Source organism: Microtus oregoni, unplaced genomic scaffold (genome assembly GCF_018167655.1).
Source record: "Microtus oregoni isolate MIOR12 unplaced genomic scaffold, Mior012 000011F_ref0000422, whole genome shotgun sequence".
Classification (NCBI taxonomy): Eukaryota; Metazoa; Chordata; class Mammalia; order Rodentia; family Cricetidae; genus Microtus; species Microtus oregoni.
In genome coordinates this window covers 31,903,919-31,922,181 of record NW_024543070.1, presented here as the reverse complement: position 1 = coordinate 31,922,181, position 18,263 = coordinate 31,903,919, and the positions used below count along the sequence as shown (strand labels likewise).

The 18,263-nt window shown below is 43.1% G+C and overlaps 1 protein-coding gene across 1 annotated transcript in view; it reads right to left on the bottom strand.

Annotated features, from left to right (window-relative positions):
- LOC121453377 (GRB2-associated and regulator of MAPK protein) overlaps nt 1-15,274 on the bottom strand; it is a 175,444-nt gene extending 160,170 nt beyond the window's left edge. The window contains exon 1 of the mRNA XM_041660111.1: nt 14,805-15,274. Within this exon, the coding sequence (XP_041516045.1) occupies nt 14,805-14,925 (121 nt within the window). The 5' untranslated portion in view covers nt 14,926-15,274. The remainder of the gene's footprint in view (nt 1-14,804) is intronic.
- Between the last annotated feature and the right edge of the window lie 2,989 nt (nt 15,275-18,263).

The window sequence follows — 18,263 nt, the reverse complement described above, 5'->3', positions numbered from 1 at the left end:
CAATAAACAAAGTTTCAGAGAATACTTTCATTATTTATGCAAACACTATGAATTTTGAACCTGAGGTATGAGGCCCACATTGTTCTACATCTCTTCTAAAAAGGTTTAATTCTGGCCTCTGCAAGAGTGATTTAAAGGAATTAGGAAGACAATGCTAACAATTATTTTGGGAGAGATAAAATGTAAGAGAAACTTAAGTCTTTCAAAATGGACAGAAGTAGGTCACTATGGAGCCTGAGGGAAGTAGATGCATACACATTGAGAATAGTGTGCCCCTTGTTTGTACAGAAAATAAGAGAACTACACACTTAATTACAGGATCTAAAAGTGAGTATGACTTGTAAACCTCCTCTTAAATTGATTCTTCCCACATCCCTTCCTCTTACGCACACACACACACACACACACACACACACACACACGTACGTACACATACACACACACACACACAGAGCAGCTTAGTAGAGAATCAATGTAAAACAAACTCATCCCTAGGGAAAGCCTACTGCCAAAGCATCTGGACTCTGCTTCCAGACGGCGTTTAACAAGTTCCTATCGCTTCCAGACCTCACCAGGGCAGCCCTGCTTCAAAAGGAATTTAATTTTTTCTTTGCACAAACAAATATTGGATCTCCCATGGCCACTGGATGAGAAGAATACGTCAATACTAGAGAGACAGGTCTTCTACGACTTTTCTTTAGGGAATAAAGAGATTGTTTTCAGATCTCATTAACCTTTTATGTTCTTGGAACACAGCCCATGGTAATCTCTGAAAGACAGGTGCGGCTCAAGTGTGTTTTCCTACTGTTAAAAAGCAAAATAAATTCAACAAAGATAGCTCATATCAGTGGGTAAACAGATTTTTTTAATAACTAGGCTCACATAACAACAGCCTGTAAGAAAATAGAAATCTTACATCATATGCAAAAATTAATTCCAGATGGACTGAAGACATATTTGAAAATTTCAAATCTTCCTAAACCATCTAAAAGACTACACACACAACCTATGTTTCTGGGTGGATTTTCTTAATCAGGACTAAAGATGTCTATTTGTGTAAAAGTTAAAATCTGTTAAATGGAATAATACATGGTCAGCAGATACAATAAGTGTAAATAAAAATGTCCCCAGAGAATACAAATCCTACCTAGAAGGGTGGTGAAATGGCTTAGTGGTTGAAGGCCCTTGCTGCCAAGCTTGATGATCTGAGTTCATTCCCCGGGACCCTCACAAAAAAGTGAGAGAACAGACTCCTACAAGTGTCCTCTGTTCTCCTTATGCACACACCATGCTCTGTATGCACCTACACACACACACACACACACACACACGTTGATTCTCAGAGAAGAGATTTATGTATGTATGTAACAATAAGACCTTATTTCACTTACATCCATTAAGCTGGTAAGAACATCTTAAACGAAGGTTGACACAGCCTTGGGGAAGTGGTATTCCCACACGAGAATGTGACAGAGCAAGAATTGTGGGAGACTTCTCGGACTCCGTCTTATCAACCCTCATTAAATCAAACCCACTCACTCTATCATCTGGGCTTTGAATCTGATGTGAGACTCATTCTTTTCTCCCCCACTGCAAAGTTTGCTGCTTGATTGCGACATCACAACATTTGGGAAGACGATGATATGAGAGGTGGTAGAGAGGAGCAGACACAAACTAGAAGATTCTGGAAAACAGTGAAATCAATGACAAGAAGGTTTGGAGAGCTAATTACCGGGATTTCCAATCAAAGAGAATGAAGCTGGGTGTGGTGGTGCACACTTTTAATCCTTTTTTAATAAAAGTAGTCAACTTTTATTAAACAGTGACAGGACTGCGTACGTGTCTGGGTAAATTGTGACACCGGGTGAATGCAGAGCAAGTATGAAGAACACACACTGGATTAAGTAGATTACAATCTGCTGGTTTGAATAAGAATGGTCCCATAAATATATATGAATGCTTAGTCACCAATGAGTGGCACTATTTGAAAGGATTAGAAGAATTAGGAGGTGTGGCCTTGTTGGAGGAAGTGTGTCCCTGGGGGTGGGCTTTCAGAAGCCTATGCCAAACTCAGAGTCTCGCTCTGCTTGTAGATCAGGATGCAGTTCTCAGCTACTTCTCCCACACCACGCCTGCCTGCTGCCATGCTCCCCATCATGATCATAACGGACTAACTCTCTGAAACTGGGAGCAAAGCCCCAATTAAATGTTTTCTTTTATAAGAGCTGCCTTGATCATGGTGTCTCTTCACAGCAATAAGACAATGACTAAGACAAATGGGCAGGCAAGGTTTCAAGGGTAGGAAGACTTGATGTAAAGGATGAAATAAGCTAGGTGAAGGTCACTGCTCTCTAGGCTCTGCTTAGCCTGAAACTCCTTCGATATCAGAGTACTAAACTGTGCATAAGCTACTCAGATTACTCTCTTCCAGCAGAGTCTAAGAAGACCAAAGGGTGAGGACGGAAGGGAGAACAAAAGGAGAGACATAGAAGGCTGGGATGAGCTTCCTCAGCCGCGATGTAGTAAATTTGAGACTTTTCCTCTGGCAATAAAAGATTCTCTTTCAAAACTGTCACCTCTCCACGCTGATAGATACAGCTGCTTGTAAAGCCCTTCAGTGCAAAGTTGGCAGACTGAGATAATATTTTATTTTTCTGTCAATCACAGGCTGAGAGACCTGAGCCAGGCTTTCCTGACTCCCTTCTCCACAGACAGCATGGTGAAGACAGCGTTTGCACAGATGTTCACCAGAAGACAATGACATTCAAGCTCTTGCATTTGTTCGTCCCCACGTCTTGAAGTGCCCTGCTGTCATTTATCCTGTACCAGTGCTTACACTCATGGCTATAACACGCTGGAACCATGTTCTGGCTCACCCAGCTGGCCCACACATCACTTTGGGCATGTTATGGATTACATGCAAAAAAGAAGGCATGCAGTATTTTTAAATAATCATAACTATTCGATTACAAAAACAGAGGCAACGACTATTTAACAGTAAAAAAAAATGGAAAGAAAATTTAGAAAATGACTAACTTCTGATAAACTTGAGATTATCCATAAATATTCCATAGAAAACAACATAAAGTGCATTAAGATTTTTTGTTATTATGATCACAAGATCTTTGCAAAAAATTTTTAATTGAATAAAAATCCCAGGAAATTCACATAAAAATTTATTATTGAAGCTAATTTAACTGTAACCAAAGAAACACTAATACAAATGAAAAACGTATGTTTTTTTTTAAATTATCTAAATTAACAGATAATAAGAAATGACATACAAAGTGACAAGTTTACTCATCATGGGCTCAACCAGTGGTTCTCAACCTGTGGGTCATGGCCCCCTTTTGGAAGCCACATCAGATAGCCAACATATCAGATATTTATATTATGATCCATAACAGTAGCAAAATTACAGTTATGAAGTAGCAACGAAAATAACTATTGGTTGGTGGTCATCATAACATGTGGAACTGTATGAAAAGGTGAAAGCATTGGGAAGGTTGGGAACCATGTGTCTAAACATTCCTAGCTGTGATTTACCAACACCTCACAATCTAAAAGCAACACTTTTGCTTCTGGGAGCCTCAAAGAATAATATGATAAGAAACTGACCGATGTAAATACAAAAATGTTCTCAAAAACAGCACACTCAAAAGGCATGTCTTACAGCAGGAAAATGGTGAAAAAAACTAATGATGATTTACTGGCAAGGCACAAGTCCATTAACGTTAATAATTCTACCTTCCAGAAATAATAAAGTATAGCACAGCAGTGTGCAAGTCTGAGTGATGTACAGGCTGGTCCCACGTTTACATGTATTTTCTTTTTTTTTTTTTATATTTATTTATTTATTATGTATACAATATTCTGTCTGTGTGCATGTCTGCAGGCCAGAAGAGGGCACCAGACCTCACTACAGATGGTTGTGAGCCACCATGCGGTTGCCGGGAATTGAACTCAGGACCTTTGGAAGAGCAGGCAGTGCTCTTAACCGCTGAGCCATCTCTCCAGCCCTACATGTATTTTCTTTACATTCCACATCTGTCTTACATATCTGTCAAATACCAGTTGTTATCTAACAACCAATATGATCTTCGAGTTTAAAGCCAATATTCACTCTGCCTTCTTTTTCTATATTTTCAAAATTGCCTGTAACAAGGAAAATAGAAAATACTGTTTTAATTACAACTGTCACCTCTTTCTGGTTAAGGGACCAGAATAGGGGGAGAACGTCTTTCAAATATTATACAGCTAATCCCATGAGTGCATCAGTCAGAGAGAAAGTAAAAAGTATACAAGTGGAAGCAAGAATAAGGTGGGGTGTGCTGTAGCCACCGATACTAACCAATACGTAAGTCTTCGTAGAATAAGGTGGGGTGTGCTGTAGCCACCGATCCTAACCAATACGTAAGTCTTCGTAGAATAAGGTGGGGTGTGCTGTAGCCACCGATCCTAACCAATATGTAAGTCTTCGTAGAATAAGGTGGGGTGTGCTGTAGCCACCTATCCTAACCAATACGTAAGTCTTCGTAGAATAAGGTGGGGTGTGCTGTAGCCACCGATCCTAACCAATACGTAAGTCTTTGTAGAATAAGGTGGGGTGTGCTGTAGCCACCGATCCTAATAAATGCATAACCCTTTGTAGAATAAGGTGGGGTGTGCCACAGCCACCATTCCTATAGACGCATAACTCTTCGAGGCCTACTTTTGGTACAGCATTCTCAGCTCTAATGACAGAGTTTCTTGGCTGGGGATGTAGCTCATGGTAGATTACTTGCCTAGCATGCATAAGTCCTAATTACCACCCCCCCCCCAACAAACAAACAAGCAAGCAAACAGGCTTCTTAAATACAAGGGAGATCTCAGGGAGCTACGGCTGCTCTAAAACCCTTCTGAGTAACAGGCGGTCCCTCATGCCCAGTGCACCCATCTCTTGCCATAGGGACCCTCAGTCAGAAGTCAGACTTCAACTCTGCCTTCTGACACTTCCATGCCGAAGTGCCAACGTCCTGACCAATGAGATGTGAGCGAGATGTGGCAAGGAACTAGAACATACCCCTTGGCCCTTCTTGCTATTGTGAGCCGCAGACAAAATAACTTACGGTTCCAGCAGCCATTCAGAACCATGAGGTCACCCTGACAGTGACAACAGCCTGAAGCGAGCAAAGCAGAAAGACAGAAGAACGGTGTAAATTTTCAACTCTGAACCTTGTGTGTCAGTCCTGGACAACACACCAATAGGCTTTTCCATGTTGTGTAAGTCCCTGTGTGGTGTGTGTGTGTGTGTGTAATTTTCAACTTGTGATGCATGACTGAAATTAACCTTGACTGATATACATAACTATGATAAATGAGCTTCTGAAGTTACTGCCAAACCTATCTTCTGACTCCATCTTAACTGACCAAAACATGGGACCAAAATAAACAGAAAAAAATAAGGGCAGTCTCTTAACACAGCTTTCTGTTACTTGTTATTTTTAAGTAGGTAATTTGAACCTTCTAGGGCACTTTGCTCTCACATATGCACATGTGCCTCTCTCTCAACTCATTAAGTTGCTTTTTAACTTGGGCCTGGAGTTGACTGATTCTGCGGGATGCCCCAAGGTAAAAATGAATGTTGAATTCTTCTAAATGTGAACACCCTGAAACTGTCTGAAATAAGAGCTGAGAGCATGAGACTACGGCTCAGAAATGACAAAGGAGTGGGCATATGCTAGTCCCTTGGTTCTGACCACTCTCACTAGTGTTTGGTGACTATAGGAGAAGGTAATTGAAAGTGAGCATCACTTACAGAAGAAACAACGTCTGCAGAGACAGATGATCATGTGTCATGAAAGGTTTTCTCAGAAATTCTTCAACCTTTTTATGAATGGAAGACAGTCTCCACAATAGCCAGTGTTCGTACTGCCTAAATGCAAGTAGACGTGATCAAACGCAACAAAAATAACACAAAGGGGGTGACTCTTGACTATTATTTTGAGATATATAAATCTAGTCCCTTGATAGAAAAATAGCATGTTTCATTTCCAACATTTTAAAATTTGTTATTAAAGAAACTATCACCTTAATAAAGAAAATAAAAGTGTGCGGCTGAAGAAAACTTTCTATCGCGCTCAGAAAATTAACCAGCACACACAACCTCTCTAAACCTTTCCCACTCCCAACAATCATCAGTGCAAGCTCAGTGTTACCCAGAATAACAAACGTCTCCACAGTGGGAAGGAATTCATACTGCATTTTAAATTCAATAACATGGTACTTATTAAACAACCATTAAGCCATCCAAGCCCAAGTGGTGTTTAAATACTTCAATCTGGGTTTAACAATTAGCAGAATCAATTACAATGACTTGCCCTGTATTGTAAGGCAATTCATCCACAGTCCTGCAAAGGGCTTGCGAGTGTTGTTTTTCCTTCCTTTCCTATGACAGAATACTCCTTCAAGGGCATAAAAGGAAACTCATTGTCTGGGATTAAGACACTACAGTCAGTTTTATGGCTATTCTAGGAAGAAACAACTGCTTCAAATTAGCAACTATAGTCTTGTGGCACATTTGAACCAAGTGGTTTGCTTTGCTAAGAAATAAAATTGCTAGTGTCCATGATGAGATCCTGGGCAGCTAGAGAGATGGTTACCTCACTGGGCCTTTCTAGAGGTAAGAGATGACCAGTCTCAAGGATTACAGCATTCTAGTACAAACAAGGGTATCACGTGAGCACTATGACATCAAAGTTTTAAAATTCAAAGGCATGTCCCCATGCAACATGGACAGTCACCTTCATGTTAGCATGACAGTTGATTTATTTAGTCAGTAAATTTTATTTAGCCTAAAAATAAGTCACAATTTCTAAAAAGAATTTATTTAAAATACTATAACTAACAGCTCCGTAAACCACTGTCTTATAAATTATGATGGTCTATGAGTTTCTTATTTTTCTTGTTGCTTGCCTAGAAGGTTGATTCTAATTTATAAACTTAATGATATAATATCTGCCTCAAATGGGACAAGGTGAACTGCTATTACAGGCCTGTAGATGTCTAAGGCCACACAGTTACTAACACTGAGATTTGCTCATTCATTTGTTAAATGCTTACCAGAGTCTCCCATATGATGGGGTCTGTGTGAGGAACTGAGAGATAATAAAATGAGTTCTAGGTAACATTAACCTGAAGTTGGGGAAAAGATTCTTGTGGATTTCAGAGTAGAAGTGGGTAGGGAAGTGGGGGAGGCTTATACTCCATTGAAGAATTAATTTCTAGAAATGTAAAATGTTTTAGCAGGTATTTTGCATCTTCTTCAAGAATGATAAAATATGTAACCATGAATGGGAGTTACTTTTCATTTTGTACATAAGAGCTGGTGTACTAAAGATTGAGGGTCCTGTTAAGACCAGAGGGGAGTTTACGAGTCTTCCACGAGCTGTGGTTTAGTAAGTGAAAAGGCAGATCCCTCAGGGATAGCCAACAAAAATAAATGAGTTTGCAAGCTGGCCTACAAGAACTGGCTATTTTAGTAAGGCAGCCAATGAGAGGAAGAGACCCAAAATACTCCCTCTTCAACTGATGATGCAGATGATCACAGCAGTCGAAGCATTTTCCCAGATTCTCAATGCCAGTGTGGAAATGCATTTCATGTAAGACTTTCAAAACAACCACGGTTCTTGAATACAAAGACACTAAAGTAGCTATGGCCGCCCTCGCCTCTTGGATCTAAATGTTTATCACCTTCCACTGCCTAAGACAACATCCTCTCCCATCCTGAGTTCATCACTTTTAGACATGGCCAGTAATCAGAGTAAGGGAGAACTAGGAAAACCTAGAAGTATACAGTGTATGAGACAACATTAAACCGGCTTTCCAACCATGTACCTTATATACAAAAGTAACTATAGGCACTAAAAAGACCACTGATAGCCAAACCATGTAAACATACACTCGAATGTTTAAATGCCTCAGCTCATTACTTTGGTACCACATGACTGGATTCAGTTAAAAATTCTTCCTGACTTCAGCCCTCCTGGCCCAACCTTTAGTTAGTTTATAACACTTTCACACTGATGAAGACTTAGTTCTTTTTATAACCTGCAGATGTCTAGGTATCTATAATTCACAGAAGGAACCAGGCTCAGCCACTTGGAGCATTTCTGTTCCTCCCTCTACTGTATAAGTGTACTACAATCTATTGGTTCCTTCTGCACTCTCAGATATGTGCAGAAGTCTCCCTTTGAAAGCATATAAGCATCTCTATGCCAATCTTAAATATGCATATATGATATTATGCAATACACATGTTATTCATATATGCTATTTACATTAACGCCCCAAATAAGTAGATACACAAGACTGCTGGCTCCAAAGTTTTTCTCACTCCTATAATTCTAATATCTATAATAGGGCATTACATAGTATAGTCTTAAAGAATATTAGTTAATATTATAGACCCATTTACAAGACACATCAGAGGCAGGTATGTCTATTTTTCCTCCATGAAAAAAACTACAAATGAAAGAAATGAAGAAACCTGATCAAGATTGTACAAGAGAGTTCTTGACTCCAAATTCAACATCATTTAGCATCATTTTTATCTTCCCTGGGCTTATATATACACCCTTTATATTGGAAATACAGACTGCCAGAGAGAAATGAAACCCTAGATAAGTATATATGCCTTCTGGGGCAATATTTTTATGTTGCTAGTTTAACAAAGCAACATTACACACACACACACACATCAATCACAGAGCACTGTGTCAGAACTTACATGAATTTCAAAGGCAGAGCATGGATTTAGAAGGATCTCTGACATTTGCAAGCAGCCATTTGGAGCCCACGGGGGGGTCTAATTGTTCATATTTCTGCTTCTACAGTCTCCAGGTGCATAACTGATAAAAGTCACAGAACAACTCAGCACAACAATGCTAAACCCAAGTTCCCACTACCCAATACCCCAAGGCATAGAATCAGAATGGACTTCCCCCATAGCTAAACAATAGTTAATTTCAATAGTCAGCGTGACTGGATTAAGAAACATGACCAGACTTATTACTGAGACACGCTTGGGGTGTATATGTTAGCTTTTTTCCAGAAAGAATCAGCTACAGGGAAAAGACTTACTCTGAATGTGGGAGGCACCACACTCGGGGCTGGGATCCAGTCTGAAAACAAAAGTGAAGAAGAAAGCCATCTGGGTGTCTCCAATCCTTCTCTGCTTCCTGATTGCAGGGATGTGAGCAAGCAGTTTCCACAAGCTCCTGTGACCACAGAGCATGCCCCCATCACTAGGCCTTCCTCCCAGGATGACTAACACCCCTCAGACTGTGAGCCACAGTTAACCTTGTCTTCCTTAAGTTGCTTCTGGCTTGATACTGGGTCCCAGAGGGGAAAGAGTAACTAATACAATGAGGCAGGAGACTAGAGCTGTTTTATTTACCTGTTTTCAACTCATATCACCTTCTTTTTTCCTCTCTCCGTCATTTTCTGCAGCCTTGGACTTCCTTTTGGAAACAAAGCCTTGACCTCTTTTTTACTACCCTTGTACCATTGGGATACCTTGAACAGTATCTTCAAACTGTTCAAAGGTAAAACCAACTATTTCCAGGTTTCCTCAAAACTACAGGCCGCTGTATTTCCAGATTCCTCACTTACAAAGCTACTTATTTAAAAGGCATTCTGCTTGGGCCATGACTATGGTGGAAGGACTTCTCTCCTGCGGGGACCACGTCTGTGATGATGGAATCTGCTCTTCACCTACCCCTCAATGGTCCTTTACCCACGAAATTCCAGTAACTCATATGTGATGTTTTCTCCCAGATCTTTCTCAAATACACTGGCCAGGGGTACAAAGATCGCAAGAGGATAAGCAAAGGAGACAACAGAAATACTGGTGCATAATGAGGGGTGAAAGTCTCCAATATCTGAGTGATAATTTTTCTACCTCAAGAAATTCTGTCTATGCTGGGAGGGGTGTCTCGGGAATGAGCCCAGGGCCTCTTGCGTGCCAGGTAAGCACTCTATCACTAAACAATAGGCCCAGCTCTAATCCTTTCTTTACTAAACGCTCTGATGGGTAAAGGTGCTTGGCACAAAAGCCTGATGCTCTGAGTTCAAGCCCGAGAGCTGACATAAAGAAGTATGAAGGGAGAAATCCCATAACACATGGCTGTCCTCTGACCTCTACACACACACCACGCATGCCCCATCACAGAATAACACTGTCTCATTTTATTTTATTGACATCTGGAAACCTTCAAATTCTGAAGTGTTATGGTTAAAAAAGTACAAAATTCTATATTTAAATTTACTCTTTCTGTTTCAGAACTTGTCACAGAAGTGATCAATAAAGCCATTGGCTCTATGGGAACAGGTACCTGCTGCCAAGCCTGATCCCTGGGGCCTACCAGGTAGAGGGAGAGAAGCAATGCCTACAGGCTGTCCTCTGACCTCCACACTCACATCAGGGGACAAGCATACACACACATACACATGTACACACAAAACAAATGTGATAAAAAATATGAAATATTGGGAATCAAATAAAGATTTTACTAGAGCTTTTGAAATAACTATGTTTCTTAAAATGTGAATATTATAAAATACAAAGCATTCTTTGCATTGCAAGCAAAGATGAAAACTTTTAAAGAACAAGTTTAAAATGTGCTTAGGGCACAGGAGTTCATACAGTCTTTAAGGAAGAGAGAGAGGGGAAGCAAGGGAGAAAGGAAGGAATGGAAAAAGGGGGAGGAAGGATGGAGGGACAGAAAGGGGAGAAAAGGAAACTCTGAGCTAGGACTTCTGCAAGATGAAGCTGCAAAATGGGCAGCTTCTTCAGTCCCGGTTTTAGGCATGGACTGCTGGAATGGAGTAAGAGTTAATATTTCTGGCTCTGAATGAATTTGTGGACCCTGATCCTACAAAGAATTTACAAGACTACAACCATTTAGAATACCTAACAGTGAGCTAATCAATACCTGGGGTCGGCCGCGCTGAGTGCAGCCATCCTATCAACTCTCCCAGGGAGAACCACTATACAGGCTTTTCTTTTGGGTTCCCCAAAAAGACTTGTGGGGGGGGGGGGGGAAGACCCAGGAAGTCTCACCAATTGTATTTACCACTCAAAGACAAATTTCTTCACAGGAGAGCTAGCAAGATGGTTCAGTAGGTAAAGGCACTTGCTGCCAAGTCTGATGACCTGAGTTCCATCCCCCACGTCGTGGAAAGAGAAAATTGACTCCCACGAATTTTCCTCTGACCATCACATATGCACTGTGGCATGCATGTGCAAACACACACACACACACACACACACAAACAAATAAATGAAATTTAAAATTTCCATCATTGAGCCGGGCGGTAGTGGCACACACCTTTAATCCCAGCAGGCGGATCTCTGAGTTGAAGGCCAGCCTGGTCTACAAGAGCTAGTTCCAGGATAGGCAGCAAATCTACAGAAAAACCCTATCACAAAAATCAAAAACAAAGACAAACACACACACACACAAAAACAACCAACAAAAAAAAAAAAATTCCATCGTTGAACATATCAAGTTGAATGCATCTAACTGACCTGTCTCGGGCAAAGAATTGGAAAATTCTTTACATATTGTAGAGTTACTACTTTTTAAATAGTAAATGTACAAGGAAGCTATTTGAACAGATACAAATACAAGCCCCAAACACCACTTGTTTCCCTCACCTTCCCTCTCTCTCCTTCTATAACCTCCCTTCTTCCCTTCTCAGCCACTCCTTTGGGAAGCAGAAAGTCATCTACTTACGATGGATGACTCCAGCACTTACTTCGGTGCCTACACCACTTTAAAAACTGACTTTCTGGTCTGGTCCTCAAGCTTTCAGACACAGTGAGGCTATTTAGAGCAGAAGTCAGACCCGCCCCATCCCACTGCCTCTCCGCAGGAGCCTGTGATAAGGGGCAGCACAGAAGCTGCTGGAAACCCCACTGCTCATTCTGAATTTCATTGCTCAAGTTCTCTGCGTCCAGGCCCCCTAAATCCTTAAAGCAGGGCTGCTGAGGAGCAGAAACAATGCGTGCAACATGTGGAAACACGCCTACATACAGCAGGCTCTGATGATCAACACTGACCAACTCCAACTTCCAGCGTTCTTTCACGACAGCTTAAAGGTGGCCCCTATCTTCCTCTTGGCATAATGTCAACTTGTGGCATGTCTTTTCCATTTCTTTCTGGTTTCTTTTAAAGCAAATGATTTGTAAAAATTACTACTTTTCCTGTCTAAGCAGATGTTTGTGTGTTCGTGTGTGTCTAAAATATTCCCGTAGCATTAAAACTGGGTAAAAAAATACACACCAGATTAGGACTCTACAAAGCCTGTGAGTTTACCAGGGGCATTTTAAACTATGCTAGCAAAGCCCTTAACCTGTCCTCAGTACTGCAGTGAAACTTGTTAATGTAAAGAATCTATAATTTGGCTCTTTTAAAGTCTACCCAAATTAAATTGTTAAAATAATTGTCCCCCATCCCATCAGATTAGCAAAGATTTAAGAAGTAAACAAAGAGTAAACTACCATAGTAAGGATATGGGCCAGTGGTATTCCCACAATGCCTGTTTGCATGAGTAACCCTTGGTCTTGAGAGCAACGGCAAGTGTATCACAGTTTTAAAGGGATTCGCATGTGCTTTCAGCAAGGTAGGAATACATTCTCACCCCCAAAAGAAGCCGATGTATAGGAATGCTTATTATCTCAGGATTTACAAGTATTAAAGAGGGAGAAGTAGAAGAAGAAGAAGGAGAAGAAGAAGAAGAAACAGCAACTTTAGGTCCAACAACGAGGGAGTAGATATAAACACAATTTAATGTCCACCAATAGGGAACCAGATAGATATATGTTATAGCCATTCCCATCGAATATTATGCAGCTATTAAAATCTATGCTAACAAAAAGGAGATGGCATTGTTAATAAATAACCAGGGACACAGTAGTACTGGCTACAAGTATGACTTTGGTGTGCAGAAATCACAAGAGGAATTTACAATAAAGAACTGGAATTACACATGGTAATCAAAATCCATCCCAAGGCTTGAAAGGACACAGTGTTAAGACTTGCAGCCCACATCCTAATTTGAAAAGAAGTGTGGGGTGAGCTCAGTGCTGATTCAGCTCCTTTTAATGAATGACAGGGATAGGAAAGTGGATAATGAGACTAAGAGTTGTGTCTGAGGCTCATACACAGCCTCTTTGCACTTTGACTTGGAGGACGGCTGAGTGATTTGCATACTATATGCACCAATGCTCTCTTGCCTAGCTAGGAAGTTTTGGCAGAGTTTGCAGCGATGAGGGAAGGTCTGGAAATGGAAAGGTAAAGATTCACAACCTGCCAAAACATACAGTTTTGCTCAGGGAAGGAGGAAAAGAAACTGTGCACGCACACGCACAAACACACACATACACACACACACACACACCATACACACACCTGCAGATACATATTAAAGCACAACACACTTCGCCACCCCCATGCTAAGCAGAAATGCCTCAATATGCCATCTGTCCTCACCTCGATTCAACAGTTATTATCATTGTACACTTCATTCTTAGTTTATAAACTCCCAGGTTATTCCCAGTGCCCACCACAACCACCACCACCAACCAGACAAGGACAGCAAGCATACCAATGTTGTTCTCCTGCTCTTACAACTTTCCTCTATGTTAATTCTCTTGTCAGTGTTTCCAGTGTCTAACCTAACCCCACAGACAAGCAATAGAGTAAGTCGTCCTCGGGGACATCTGTGTGTCTCCTGTGAAACACTCTTTTACTCTAGAAAGCAAGGAGTAAGGCAAGCGTCTGTGGCTGAAAGAAAGGATATCTTCTGCTCAAACCTGTTTTAATCGGACTTGCTTGTGACCAAGGCTCTATCTATACACTGCCTGCTGCCAGCCCGGGTCCCGCTGCCCTACAGCAAAGCAGACTTCTCCCTACAATCTGAAATCCCAAGAAGCCAACCCGGTGAAGTTACAGTGCAAAAAAACAGACACCATTTAAAATGTCCCCTCCAATGTCACAACTCTCAAACATAAAGGTGTCCACTTGACTGACAGTAGCAATCTACATATTTGTTTGCAGATGTCACCGTGCAGAATAATCTGTGTGTGTGTGTGTGGGGGGGTGTTCTTGGCTGTTTTCTTGTGGTCAGTTTCAGGAAATACAGGCATTTCTTGGTTCAGAGCTCAGATTGCAAATCAATATGTTTTAGTGGCTTAAAATATTTTTTTCTAAGCTGGAAGCGCGCTAAGCTAATAATTAACCGTGAGCATACCATCACTTCTGCTAAAGACATTTTTTGCACACAACCCCAAATCACTCGATGTTGTGTTAAACAGAATAGACGAGCTGTAATAAAAGCTCTCCAAGAAACGTGATCGTTTTCATTGGGTCACCCGGGAGCTTTTCTGCAGCTTCTTGGCAGACATAGAGCGGGCCAGTTGGAGAGAGCACCCCAAACAAGATACCACCCAGAGCCCAATTATTTTTGTCAGAAAGTTGCCTAAGAAAACTTCAGGGTTCCCAGATTGAGTAATTCTTGAGTCCAAGGTTACTATCTGCAGGTTTCCACGATGTTGATTTTTTTTTTTTAAGGTGCCCTTATTGACTGCACTACAAGGGTTCTGATTTGCACCTCTCTGGCGGCGGCGGCTGCTGGGGGGAATGAAGAGCAACGCGCCAGGGCTGCGGCAGCCTCGCAGGCCAAGTAGACGGCTAGGGGCGAACACTATCCCCTCCCCGGTCCCACCCTTCCTGGCACCCGCGCGCCCCGCCGGTACTCACCGCTGTCCAGCCGCGCGATCTGGGGTAGCCGGTAGGTGCTGACCAGCAGGTCGAGCGGCACAGCCACTGGGCTCCACTTCACATCCTTGAGGCTGCAGCCCAACGAGGGCACCGGGTCCATCTTCCCCGCCTCCCCGGCCCCGCGCTCCCTCTCCCGCTCCACCGCTGGCTGGCGGGCGGCTTCGCTCTCCCGCCGCGGGCAGCCTGGCAGCGAGGCACAGCGGCGGGGACGCCGGCGCCCGGGTTCAGCGGCCACACCGAGGCATGGCTGGCGTCCCGCGCCCTCAAGCCAGGGGAGCACTGCAGGCGGTCCGGCTGGCTGCGGCGCCTCCCGCTCCGCCTCCCCTGGCCCCGGCTCTGCAGCTGCGGCGGCCGGCCGCCCGCCTCCTCCTCCTCGGCCCCCTCCTAGCCTCCGCCCCGAGCACTGTGTGAGGAGGAGCCGCGGGTCCGAGGAACGCCATAGCAGCGCTCCCGGCACTGACTAATCAACAAGGTGCAAGGGACGCCTGCGCAGCCCGCCCCGGCACCGCCTCCGTGCCCGCCTCCCACCGAGGACTCCGCCTCCGTGGGGCACAGGCTCCGCCTCCCCACCTCGGACCTCTCCTCTTTGGCTCGGATTCCACCTCCACGCCTCTAGCTCCACCTCTCTGGAGCGCAGGCTTCACCTCCCTGGAGCTCGGGCTCCACCACTAGCTCCGCCTACCTTCGAGTAGGTTCAATCTTCCACACGTCCCGCCCCCATATAACCACGCCTTCTTCTAGCTCCGCCTCCCTCCCTCTAGCCCCGCCTCCCCGGCCACAGCTCCCGCGGGCCCCGCCTCCCTCGCTCCGCCTTCCGCACATTTCTCTAGCTAGGAGCTCAGCCGCTCTTCGAGGCGGCTCCCGGGACTGCGGTGCCCGCTCGGCTGCTCTCCGCAAGCTTTGGCTCTCGCTCCCCCGTCCGACCGCTCGCGCGCCCTGCAGCTTCGCCCAGCGCGTCCTTCCCGGAGCCCGCGGTGCAGCGCTCTTCGTGGTCTGCAGTGGAGAACTCTAATGTTGCCTCTGGCCAGCTGCAGGTTCTCCTGGCTTTAGGGACCCTGCCTAGCCTTCCACGGTGCTTTTTACTCAGCTCTACAGACAGAGCTGGAAGTTTCTGTAATCAGCTCAAGCATGGCTGCAAGGCAGGGTACAAAAGTGCCTTACACGTAGAAAGCTGGGGAGTATCACCTACCAGGAGGCCACCCTCCTCCGATGTGCAGAGGGAAAGGGCCGCGAGGTTTTCTGAGAATCAGGGATAAATTCCCTTTCCTAAACATGCTACCAGAACTTTTGGGTATGTCACAAAACGACACAGCTCTTGGGAGACGGTGCTAGCAATCAATCCACAGGTTGCTTTCCATCATAATGCTGCCCACAGTTTTGAAACAGGATTTGCTTGGTGTTATAGGAGCTCAGATAATAGAAGGGATTGCAAAGTTCCTATTTTCCAGGCACACTCCGGACTTGTGTGTTTTTTTTTTTTCTTTTCTCACACGAAGTTCAATTGGGAGAGGTGAGCAATTGCTGAAGTGAACGTGTTCCTTCAACACATTTTCAGTATTAGGTGTTCGGTATACAAAAGACAGAAAGCTTTCAGGGGCCAGGAAAGGGTCCACTGCCTTTTAGAAGGCTTAAGAAAAATCTGCCCTCATAAAGTAGCCAGTGCGTTTGCTTTTGAAGGAAAACACGAGATTTTGAGATTATTCCTTACTTCTTCCCGGGCCTCTCACTTTAGAATATTTGTTATATTATCTACTAACTCTTCTGCTAAAGTTTTCCATTCTGTGTCATTCATATTAATTTTTTCAGTTGTGAAGAAAAAAATTGCACCAGAGGTTCATAACTCACGTTTCAAAACCATAGTGTGCTGAGAATCAACTATTTTTTTTGTAAATAATCATTCCTAGAAATAAAGCTTAGATTCAAAAAGAAGAAAGATAACAGAAAATATCTATGGTTAGATAAGGCCAGGGGTCCTTCATTTGTCCAGTAAGTAGGTCCTGATCTTTATATGGTAAACTGACTTTTTAAAAACATCACTTTCTGTTTCTAGTCTAATCTCCTTAAAAGCTTTGGAGAATATGAAAAGTAGTTCTCTCTCACAAAAAGGACTGGTGACCTATGACCTAAACACAAGACAAAAATAAAAAGATTAATGTAATCAGATTTGCTTTTAAGTCAATAAAGGTCTTATATTAGATTTGCTGTTATTGCTGACCTGGTAGAAAAGATTCATTTTAGTATTCAGTATTGAAGGGAAGAAGTTTTAATGAGCTAATTCCTGGTAAGTTTTACATCCTGAAGAAATCCTTTAGAAGGATAGTAAGTATGAGGTGGAGCTCTGGTAAGACTATGAAAATATCAACTGAACTGTCAAAGTTCCAAATATGTTTTGAGGATTATTAAACCAGTACAAGGTATGTAAAAGCTCAAAAGCAGGGTGCAAGGGTGCTGTTGCTTGGATCTTAAACGTTTTCCTGGAGCCCATGGATTGGGGGCTGCTCAGAGATGGTGCAACCTGTAAGACATGGAGACTGATGAACAATCTCTAGGTTACTGGGATGGGGTACCCCTGAGGAGAATAAACTGTGGGGCTCTGACTTCTTCGTTTCCCCTCTTTTGCTTCCTTGATGTGATGAGGTGAGTTGAGTTATAGTGGCGCACAACTTTAATCCCAGCACTCTGCACGCAGAAGCAGGAGGATCTCTGTCAGTGTGAGGCTAGCCTGGTCTACAGAGTGAGTTCCAGGACAGCCAGGGCTACACAGAGACCCTGTCTTGAAAAACAAAGTACCTAGTCGTGATGAGGTGAAAGCTCTGCTCCATCTTACAGAGGCCCCAAAGCAGAGTCCAACCCATCATGGACCACACCAGAAACTTTAAAACTCTGAGTCAACTGGAAGCTGATTCATCTGAAGTATTGTTATAATTGTTATAATAAAGGAAGGCTGACTAGCACAGCTGGTGGGATGCACAGCAGGTTCTTTATGAGCATGCCTTATTTAGATAGTTAATGAGGGGGAGAGAGAAAACTTGTCACATGTGTGCAGGTACCCGTAGAGGCCAGAGTGATAAGAAGTTGTGAGCTGACTGATATGGGTGCTCGGAGCCAGACTCAGGTCCTCTAGATGCATAGCAAGTACTCTAAACCATGGTGAATGGTTAAAACTATCAACTCCAAGGCCAGTGAGATGACGCAGTGGATAAAGGCATTTGCTGCCAAGCTTGATAATGTGAGTTTCGTCTCCAGAGTTCACACGGTAGAAAGAAAGAACTGACCTCCACACACGTACACATGCAAGCTTAAATATTTAAATATTATATGCATGCAGTCCTTGAGTTCAGTCTGCCGTGTTGCTCCTGTATAGGATCTTGGGAAGCTGTGGTTTGTTCTTCTGAAAAATGTAAGTTATTAATAGTATTCCTCTCAGAGGGCTTGTGT